Genomic DNA, 10,184 nt, shown 5'->3' with positions numbered 1-10,184 from the left:
CTGCCCTGTGCACGCCGTCCGAGTCGGCTATGGGGTGACGTTTTGAGGGTGTGCAGAGTGCGTCCCCCCGCCCTGGGGTATCCATAGTAACGCGTCAGCTGCTGACCTCCGGGCCATTCTCTTATGGGCGCTCCTGGCGGACTCTAGATGTTCCGGAGTCTCCAGGGAGTGTAGACCGCTGATTCTGGGAGACTAAGGGACAAAAACCGTTTGGAGTTTTTTCAAAACATGTGCACGTGCTTTGCCACCCACCCCGCTCTCCTAGGCGAGTCAGAGCTCAGGGGACGGCAGCCACATATATTTGGGAGAAAAAAACCCCTGGTGATTCTGATAAGCTGCCCCTACTCAATGGTTTAGAACCGCTGGCGCGACCCTAAATCCATCTCCCCCACAGATGCCTTCCTACCGCAGTTAGGCTGACTGTGCCTGAAGCTGCCACCGCACAGCTCTTACACCTCTGTTTCACTCTTAGTTATTTCTTCTGTGTAATTACTTGTTTGCATAGCTGCCTCCCCTCTGGGCTGTGACTTCTTTTTGGGTAGTGGCTCTGTCTCATTCATCCGTCCCCTCCTTCCCCTCCAAATGCCTGGCAGGGAAGAGTGTCCTTAATAATAAATTGACGTGAATTGGGGCCGGTGGTAGGGAGGCTGTTCATCGATGAATCTGGAGTGAAACTGGGTAGGAAAACGTGTCAGGATTAGTCTGAGGTTGGGCTGGGTGAGGAGGCTGTATGGGAGGGTCCTAAAGTGAGTATGGTGGAATATCAGGGTGAGTGAGGCTGGGGAGAGACCAGAGGAAACCCCACATATCTGATTTTGACAGGTGTCTCAGAGAGATCATGGGAATTTCCTAGCCCCTCTGCAGTGTGGGATTCCATTTTGGGCACCAGGAGTCTTGTTTTCATAGCTCTGCCTCCTGCTCGGGGATAAAACTATGCAAGTCCTGAGCTACCATGACAATTCCCCTCCCAGGAAGGAAGCACAGGTTCCTCCTCTAAGTTCCTCCAGTGGGCAATCTGGGATGTACTCTGTTCCTCTGTTTCCATGTCTTGGATACTGGTCCCTACATCAGCGCTTGGGCTTAAGCCCTGGAGGCCCTGACACATGGGTGGCTGAGTCAGCACCTCAGGAATGGACTTCAGTAGGAAACCTGATGATTCAGGGCCTCAAGAATGGCCTTGGACAAGCTACCATACCAGCTGCCTGGGCCTCCGCCTCTTCCTTGAGGTGGCAACAAGGAACTCAACTCAGTCAGCTCATCCCTGGGGCACCCAAATTACCTGCCCTTCCAAATGCCTGACCTTCAGCTGCCCTCTGCTGGGTCAGCCCTGATGCATCTCAGGGGGCTCCCAAAACTGGATCAGAACTTGGTAGAGGGGGTTTCAAGAGGATAAATAAGCAAACATACTGGAGCTTCCAAGGAACCCCACTTTCCTACTGTAAAATCTCCGAGAACCACCTCTCGTCCCAAATAACTGCCTCTCCTCCCTTCACTTGCTCCCTCTCAGTCTCCCCCACCCTGGCTGCAGAGTCAGACGGTCTCCCCTTTTCCATTCCTTAGCACTGTCCTACAAGCAAAACATGCAGCCGTTCTCGTTTCCTTTTTTTCTTTTTGTGTTTGGTCTTCAAGTGTTTCTCTGTGGATCACTCTGTGTGTGTGTATATAGGGAGGGGAGATAAGTTGTTTTGTTTTATTCTGAGATAAGGTTTTAAGAAACTAAAGATGTATATCTTGGCCCCATAGCCCTATAATCCTAACTAGATTCTTTCTGTCTTTGTTCTCGGCTTCTGCTCTCTGGCCTCCCGTTTTAAGTCCGCTGGGGGTCTGAAGGTGGGACTGGGGGGATCTCCTTCCATCTGCCGCTAGTCTGCTCCTGCCTCTCCAGGTATTGCCCTGCCAGGCATGGAGGCGGGGCCCTAAGAGGTTTGGCCGCGGGTTGCCCTGGAAGGGGTGTGGGTGGTCGGGCTGGTGACTGCGAGTTGGGGCGCCTGAGGCCTGCCCCAACTGGGTCACCGGGCTGTTGTTGTCACCGTCCTGGTTGCTGAAGTCCCCGCTCAGCAACGCAGACCTCTTCGGAAACAGCAGCAGCTCCCATCTTTCCAAGCTTTCAGGAGATGCCGCTGGCCTGATGGTGAGGCAGATGGGCGGGGGGTGGGGACCGGGGGCAGCTGGGGCGTGGATCCGTGCCCCTCCTCCCCGTGCCACTGCCTCCTCTTTCTCCTCCTCCGGGTCGGGGACCTGGGGGAGGGAGGGTCTCTATCTCCTCTCTGGCCCCTGCACCTCACACAAAAAGCACGCCTTCCTCAGCTCCTCCTTCAGCCCCGGGGCCCCCCTACCCAGCGGTGCAGGCCCCAGGGGCTTCTCAGCCTCGCTATAGTACCCTCCCCACTCCCGCTACCCCCGCCACGCAGCCCGGCCCGCGATGATGCCCATCTCTGCTCCCCATTCCTGGGGTTCCCACCCTGCCCCTGCCCCATGCCGATGCCCCCAGGACCCTCCTGGGCTGCGGAGAGGCCCTCTGATCCCTGAGCAGGATTCTGAGAGGCTGGAGGACTGTGACCCTGAGGGGTCCCAAGATTCAGCCCTCCATGGGGAGGGGCAGCAGCCCCTGCTTCACGTGCCTGAAGGGCTCCGAGGTGAGGGGCTGGGGAGGGCCTCAGGGCTCCAGAGTGTCCCCTGGACTGGGCCTCTGGCAGAGGCTTGAGGGCACGGAGGCAGGTGAGTCCCAACGCTCTCCCCTCTGTGCCCAGGCTCCTGGCACCACGTCCAGAACCTGGACAGCTTCTTCACCAAGATATCCTTTTGTGCTCTGCCTGGCAGAAGGGGCACGGGAGACAGGGAGACAGGGAGGCAGTGGGCTGGGGACTTGGGGGCTGAGGAGTCGGCGTCCTCAGGAAAGGCCCATCATGCCTCAGGCTTAATTCTTGACGCCCTGCCACATGTACAGCTACCACCAGAGGAGTGGCTTTGCCTGTATCCTGCTGGAGGATGTCTTCCAGCTGGGGTGAGATGCTTGTCCCAGACTCCAAGCTCTTCCCCTTGCTTCCTCAGTAGTGCCTGCTGCTTCCGGGCCTCCAGTGCCTTCCCAGGCAACCTAGGGGCTCAGCAGGATGGGTTAATCCGGGCGGGCCCGGAGGCTGGGGCAGGAGCCCTCCCAGCCCGCAGGCCTCATCACTGCACTCCCTCCTGTCCCAGACGATTCATTTTCATTGTCACCTTCACAACCTTCCTTCTTCGCTGCGTGGATTACAGCGTTCTCTTTGCCAACCAACCAAAAAACCGAACAAGACCTGGGTCGCTCCACAGCAAAGTGACCTTGTCAGATGCTAACCTACCCTCATCCCAGTGTGCCCAGCGGTGAGTGACAGCTGGTGGGGGAGGTGATGGGGGAGAGCAACTGACAAAGACAAAAGCCTCCCCTCCTTTTGTTCCTTGGTTTAGATCAGCCATTCTCCAAGTATTTAGTCTCAGGCCACCTTTGATACACTTAAAATTGATTGAGAACCCAACTCCCGAGACCTTTTGTTGATGAGAATCCTATCTAGATCCACCTTGTTAGAGATTAAAGCTGTCCCTAAGAACGGACAAACATACATTCCATCGACTGACCGTGATGTCACGTAGCCGCTGGAAAAGGCCACTGCGTACTCTTGGGAGAAGGAGAATGAAAATGGCAGAAAACCTTAATATTATATGAAAAGTTTTGACTTTGCAGACACTCACAAGGGTCTGGGGACCCCTAGGGCCCACACTTTGAGAACCACCGGTCTGGCTGGGTCCCCTCTCCAGGACCCCCTTGCTCCCCAAGCCAGGTCTCCCTTGCTATGGGGCCGCTGCTTTCTCTCTTCCGTCTGTCCCGCCTGGCACAGGATCCGCTCCTGCTTGTCTTCCTGCTGATCCTGGCGGCTGCCGTCTGGCTCTTCCAGCTGCTTCGCGCGGTCTGCAAACTCTTCAGCTACTGGGACATCCAGGTGTTTTCCAGGGAGGCCCTGCACATCCCCCCAGTGAGTTGGGTGAGCGTGTCTGTGGAGGCGTGCCATGTCAGGGGGCGGAGGGTGGGAAGGAGTAGGGAGCTGTACTGACAGAAGGATCCACTGGGAAGAGGGCAGAAGCCCTTAGAGACACCTACCCTTGGCCCCGAATAATGTTAGGAGGTGGGGTACCGCCGCTTAGAACACAAGGTTCTTCCTGTTGTGGAGCTTAGTTGATGTAGATGGTTATGGAAGATGATGCACAGTCACGTGCTTGTGGTCCAAACAATGGGTCTTTAGAGGAAGGGCAGTCACCTGACTTTCCAGAGCAGGAGGAACTGGGCTTGGGCTGGGGAGGATAGGAGGCGGGGAGGCATTCCAAACCCCAGGCAGGAAGGGGGCAGGGGAAGCAATGCGCATCTTTGGGCAGCAGTAAGGAGACTGACCCACCAGCCTGCAACTGAGTGTTCAGGCCCCCGTCAGTGAGCCCACCCCCCTTTCTGGCCCCTGTTTGCAGGAAGCTACTTCGTCGGCCCCTTCACTGTCCCTGGTCATGCTTTGCTCTTTCCTCCCCATCTCGCTCATGCTCCTTCTGGCTCTGTACCCACGTTCTTTCTTTCTTTCTTTTTTTTTTTTCGCGGTACGCGGGCCTCTCACTGTTGTGGCCTCTCCCGCTGTGGAGCACAGACTCCGGACGCGCAGGCTCAGTGGCCATGGCTCATGGGCCCAGCCGCTCCGCGGCATGTGGGATCTTCCCGGACCGGGGCACGAACCCGCGTCCCCTGCACCGGCAGGCGGACTCCCAACCACTGCGCCACCAGGGAAGCCCCCCAAGTTCTTTCTTTAAGGCACGGCGCAAAGGCTACTTCCAGCAGCCAGCTTTCTCTGCTCCTCTCAGAAGTGCAGAGACTTTGACACAGCCCTCCTGTGCAGCAAAGGGGAGAGGTTCTCGAAAGCCCACCTGAGTATGGAAGCACAAGCCATAGCACAGGAAAGAGTCGCGAGGGCTGGGGATGGAGGCAGGGAAGCTGAGGAGCTGGACCACTGCTCCTCCAGGAGGTGCCTGACCCCTCTTTCTCCTTCCTTCTTTCCCCTCTTCCTTCCAGGGGAAAGGGAGACCCTGGGATGGACTGCAGAGGCTGGCCTGGAGGGACTTGACTAAGCTGGACTGGGGAGGCTGGGTGAAACTGGGCTAAAATGAGGTTTGCAGATGAGCTCCAAGTGAGATCTGACAGCCTCCACCCCGACGGGGACAAGGCCACTGTCTTAGGAAGGTTAATCTGTTCGAGTGGGATGGGGCGGGGTGTGTGTGTGTGTCTCAAAGCATGCTGAGGTAAAAGTTTGGGGGCTTCCGGGCCCAGCGGGCTGGTACCCCAGGAACGGGAAAGAGACTGCCTTGTTACCTGCAGCTCTGAGGTACCTTGTATGTGTAGGGCTGCGGGCACGGGTGGGCGAGCGGTGGCCAGGAAAACCTGCTCTTACGGAGCTGAGCTCAGATACATGTAGAGTTGGTTTATGAGCTCTTCCTGGGAAGCACATGACTCACGGCCTCAGGAGGCGCAGGGGCCCGAGGAACACAGTTCAGAAGAGGGTGAGGGGAACTAAGAGGTGCCCCTTGTTGGTGGCAAGGCGAAAGGAGGGCGAGGGGGCAGAAAGCGAAAGGTGGCAGCTTTCGTGCCCGAGAGACACTGGGTGAGGACGGCGGGGATACATCTCTGGTCACGGGGAGTTTGGGCATCGCCGTGGAGAGGAATCCAGGTGGCTGGCGCTCAGGCGTCCCCTCTCCGCAGGAGGAGCTCAGCTCGGTGCCCTGGGCCGAGGTGCAGTCCCGCCTCCTGGCGCTGCAGAGGAGCGGAGGGTTGTGCGGGCAGCCGAGGCCGCTGACGGAGCTGGACGCCCACCACCGCATCCTGCGCTACACCAACTACCAGGTGGCGCTGGCCAGCAAGGGCCTGCTGCCGGCCCGCCGCGCCGTGCCCCGGGGAGGCAGGGCGGCCTTCCTCAGCTGCGGCCTGGCGCCCAACTCGATCTGCTCCTCTCCCGCGGGCCCTTCTCGTTCTTCCGCGGCGGCTAGGAGCTGCCCGACGCCTACAAGCGCAGCGACCGGCAGGCCGCCCTGGCCGCGCGCTGGCGGCGCACGGTGCTGCTGCTGGCGGCCGTAAACCTGGCGCTGAGCCCGCTGGTGCTGGCCTGGCAAGTGCTGCACGCCCTCTACAGCCGCGCTGAGCTGCTGCGGCGCGAGCCCGGCGCGCTGGCGACGCGCCGCTGGTCCCGCCTGGCCCGCCAGCAGCTGCGCCACTTCAACGAGCTGCCGCACGAGCTGCGCGCGCGCCTGGCCCGCGCCTCGCGCCCCGCCGCCGCCTTCCTGCGCGCCCCCGCGCCCGTGCTCGCGCTGCTGGCCCGCCAGCTCGTCTTCTTCGCCGGCGCGCTCTTCGCCGCGCTGCTCGTGCTCACCGTCTACGACAAGGATGTGCTCTACGTGGAGCACGTGCTCACCGCCATGACCGCGCTCGGGATAGTGGCCAGTGGCCAGGTGCGATGGGGGAGATGTCCGGGGAGGGGCATTCTTCTGTCCTGGGGCTGAGCCTCCCGCGCATCCCTACCCCTTCCACCGCTAGTGGCCCCCCAGCCCTGCATCCTAGCCGCACATCCTCTAAACGGCAGGCCCCTTTTCCATCCCCATCCCGCCCTCTAGGTCTTTCATTCCGGGCGGGCAGGGCCAAGGTCGTTCGCCGCAAATCCTGCTGCCGGCGGCCTTGGCGCACACGCACTACCTCCCGGAGGAGACCGGCCCTGCCGGCAGGACCAGCTCTTACCGGCAGATGGCGCGGCTGCTGCAACACCGAGCGGTGAGGGTCACGCCCGTAGCGGGGCTGCGGAGGAGGCTTGGCTGCCCGCGGTGTCTGGGGACAGAGGGGCTCAGGGCTGGCCCTCCCGGGCGTCGGGGAATGACTGCGTTGGAGGTTTCCTGCTTGGCGAGTTTGGTTGCCCTCAGCAACCCCTTCTTAGCCTCAGCCCTGCTTCCCCAGGTCTCCCTCACGGAGGAGCTCCTGTCCCCTGTCCTCGCCCCACTGTTTCTGCTCTTCTGGTTTCGCCCTGGCGCCTTGGAGATCATTGACTTTTTTCGTCACTTCGCTGTAGATGTGGCCGCGGTTGGGGACATCTGTTCTTTTGCCCTTATGGATGTGAAGCGCCATGGCCACCCTCAGGTAAGAGCCTGTCCCTGGCTGTGCGGGGCTGTGGTTTGGTAGGAGTTTGCTTGCCTCGCTCAAAGCAGAGCTGGGTTCCACCCCCAGCTTCATTGCCTGCCACCTGTGACCTCGAGTTAGTCACTTCACTTCCCCTTAGGGCCCTCATTTGTCAAATGAGGACAGTGCGTGGGACTCTTATGAGGATTACGTGAGATGACACCTACCAGAGTTCCCAGCACGTCATAACACCTGTAAATGGGAACGTCTCCGTCAGTGGACGGGGCTGGAGTCAGGCCAGCCCTGGTATCCAGTGTGAACAGGTTTGGCAAAACACTGAGGTCCCGCCGTATCCTAGTGCTGAGTCTGCACCCGGGTCCAGTTCTGCGGCTGTGTTTCTGCGTGTTCTTGAGCTAGTCCCCATTCTTTCCAGTTCACCTGGAAAGAAGGAATGGGGGGCTAGTGTTTCCTGTCCTGCCTCCCCCAGGTGGCACCCACTACAGCTATAAAAGTGGTGTTCACGGGAGTTCCCCAGTGGCCTAGTGGTTAGGATTTGGTGCTTTTTTCACTGCCAGGGCCTGGGTTCCATTCCTGGTAGGGGAACTGAGATCCCGCAAGCCACGTGGCACGGCCAAAAAAAAAAAGAGGGACAGACAGAGGCCTCACTGTCTGAGCGGGCTGAGGACGGGAAGACTGAGCTCTCATTGATGAGGTTCTCCCTGGTTCATCCACAACGGTGCCCTCCAAGCCACAGCTCCAAGTTCCTGGGGCACCTTCGAGGCCGGGTGCAACAAGATGCAGCCGCCTGGGGCGCCAGCTCGGTTCGCAGCCCCCCCAGCCCTGGGATCCTCAGCAGCTCTTCCTCCCCTCTGGTGAGTCGAAGCCTGCCTGCCCTGCTGCCTCCCCCCTCTGCCTCACCTCTTGTATTAACCCACTCACTAGCTCAGCCTGCTCTCCTGCCTTCCTTAGACCTCCGCCTCCCCTCCTGTCCTCTCTTCTGACCCTCTCTTCTCTTGCGCCCAGCTGGAGGCCTTCCCGGCCAACCTCTCGATGCAGCCCCTCGTGCCCCCCCAGGACCTGAGCCCCGTAGTCCCCTGCCCAGCTGCAGCCACGGCCAGCCTCCTGGCCTCCATTTCCCGAATGACCCAGGACTCAAGGTGAGGGGTGGGGGCCTGAGACGCAGGGAGCAGGGCTGGTGGGGCTGATCCTCCAGGAGAAGGGTGCAGGGGCATGGGGGCGGGGGTGACCAGAAAGGAGAGGTGAAGCCTGGCCCTCCCTGGGGCATGTGGGGATGGGGGGACCTGTCTTTTTTTCATCCACTGTGCCCTCTGTTCTAGCTGTGTGTCCCCAGGAGGCAGTGGGGGCCAGAAGCTGGCCCAGCTCCCAGAGCTTGTGTCTGCTGAGTCTCCACACCATTTACCTGCACCAGGTGAGTAGAGGGGTGCCAGAAAGAGAAATGCGGGGAGAAAGCAGCTGAACAAAATGGAGAGTGTGGAGGGGCTGGAGTGTAAGGAATTTACCCAACAGGAAAGAACACAGTTCAGAAGAGGGTGAGGGGAACTAAGAGGTGGCCCTTGTTGGTGACAAGGCGAAGGGAGGGCGAGGGGGCAGAAAGGGGAAGAAAGGTGCAGGTTTCGTGCCGAGGGACACTGGGCGAGGATGCGAGGACATGTGGGTGTTCGCACTCCCCTCCTGGGATCCTCTCAACAGCCCCGCCCACTGGCTAGTCACTGCTCTTTTTTTTTTTTTTTTTGTGCGGTACGCGGGCCTCTCACTGTTGTGGCCTCTCCCGTTGCGGAGCACAGGCTCCGGACGCGCAGGCTCAGCGGCCATGGCTCACGGGCCCAGCCGCTCCGCGGCATGTGGGATCTTCCCGGACCGGGGCACGAACCCATGTCCCCTGCGTCGGCAGGCGGAATCTCGACCACTGTGCCACCAGGGAAGCCCCATTGTCCTCATCTGACAAATGAGGGCCCTAAGGCTAGGGGAAGTGAAGTGACTAGCTCGAGGTCGCAGATGGCAAGCAGTGGAGCTGGGGGTGGAACGCAGCTCTGCTTTGAGTGAGGCAGGCAAACTCCTACCAAACCACAGCCCCGCACAGCCAGGGACAGGCTCCAAGCTGAGGGTGGGGGAGGAGATTTCAGCACCCTCTGCACCGAGCCCAGGGGCTGGGCCTCAGGCTGCAGGGCCGGAGGGAGCCCTTCATCCTTCTTCTCTCCATTTAGCTCCATCGGCAGCAGCAGCAGGAACTGTGGGGCGAGGCTTCAGCCTTCTCCCTGTCCAGGCCCTGGGCCAGCCCGCCGCAGACACTCTCGCCGGACGAGGAGAAGCCATCCTGGTCCAGTGATGGTGAGGCGGTCAGGGTGTGTGGGGGACAGACCCTGGGTGAACTGCAGGTATCATGGCACTGCCCAGCTGATGGCTTTTCTCACCAGGCTCCAGTCCTGCTTCCAGCCCCAGACAGCAGTGGAGAACCCAGAGGACCCAGAATCTGTTCCCTGGAGGGTTTCAGGAGCCCACAGACACCCAGAAGGAGGCTGGCCAGGCCACTAGCACTGACTGAGAGGGCTGCTCACGGCCAGTATTGTCTAACTGGGGTGGAGGCAGGGCAACGAGTAGGACACTGGGTGGACTCAGACTCAGAGGTATGGGAACGGTGATGGGGATGGTCATCTCTGGAACCTAAACCCCTGGACTGCTTGTCAAGTGTTTTTCCTCCCCCAGGTTCCCTGGCTTCTTCTCCAGCCACAGGAGATCGGATGAGGTAGAGTGGAAGGGCACGCCGAGCCCTCTTTAAAGACCCCCATGGATGCTTTAGCTGGGCGGAACTTGGGAGTCAATTAGGAACTCGCCCCGGAGAAGAGAGAAAGGGTAGGAGAGGAGATGCCCAAGGCATCGGGAAACATGTCTTAGAGACAGTCCTCACACGGAGGGGCTAAGAGACAACTATCTGTCCTGGAGTGGTCGCCTGGGAAGAAGTACCCAAGTGACCTCACGTTGGAGGGCAGAGCCAAGATGGAGGCCA

At 59.9% G+C, this 10,184-nt stretch overlaps 1 protein-coding gene across 1 annotated transcript; it reads left to right on the top strand.

Moving 5' to 3' along the window:
* Positions 1-29: 29 nt before the first annotated feature.
* ATG9B (autophagy related 9B) lies at positions 30-9,723 on the top strand (the record flags this gene model as incomplete). The annotated part of the gene is given in 20 exon segments (XM_079931969.1): positions 30-34; positions 2,141-2,409; positions 2,412-2,636; positions 2,751-2,794; positions 2,797-2,804; positions 2,948-3,004; positions 3,196-3,357; positions 3,870-3,874; positions 3,877-4,004; positions 5,762-5,993; positions 5,996-6,042; positions 6,046-6,496; positions 6,636-6,820; positions 7,001-7,210; positions 7,807-8,031; positions 8,183-8,316; positions 8,497-8,562; positions 8,564-8,588; positions 9,385-9,508; positions 9,595-9,723. Coding segments are annotated over 20 exon segments (2,730 nt in total). The 3' UTR covers position 9,723.
* Between the last annotated feature and the right edge of the window lie 461 nt (positions 9,724-10,184).

The sequence above is a fragment of the Stenella coeruleoalba genome (genome assembly GCF_951394435.1).
Source record: "Stenella coeruleoalba genome assembly, chromosome: 9".
Classification (NCBI taxonomy): domain Eukaryota; kingdom Metazoa; phylum Chordata; class Mammalia; order Artiodactyla; family Delphinidae; genus Stenella; species Stenella coeruleoalba.
This window is presented reverse-complemented; position numbering and strand designations above follow the sequence as displayed.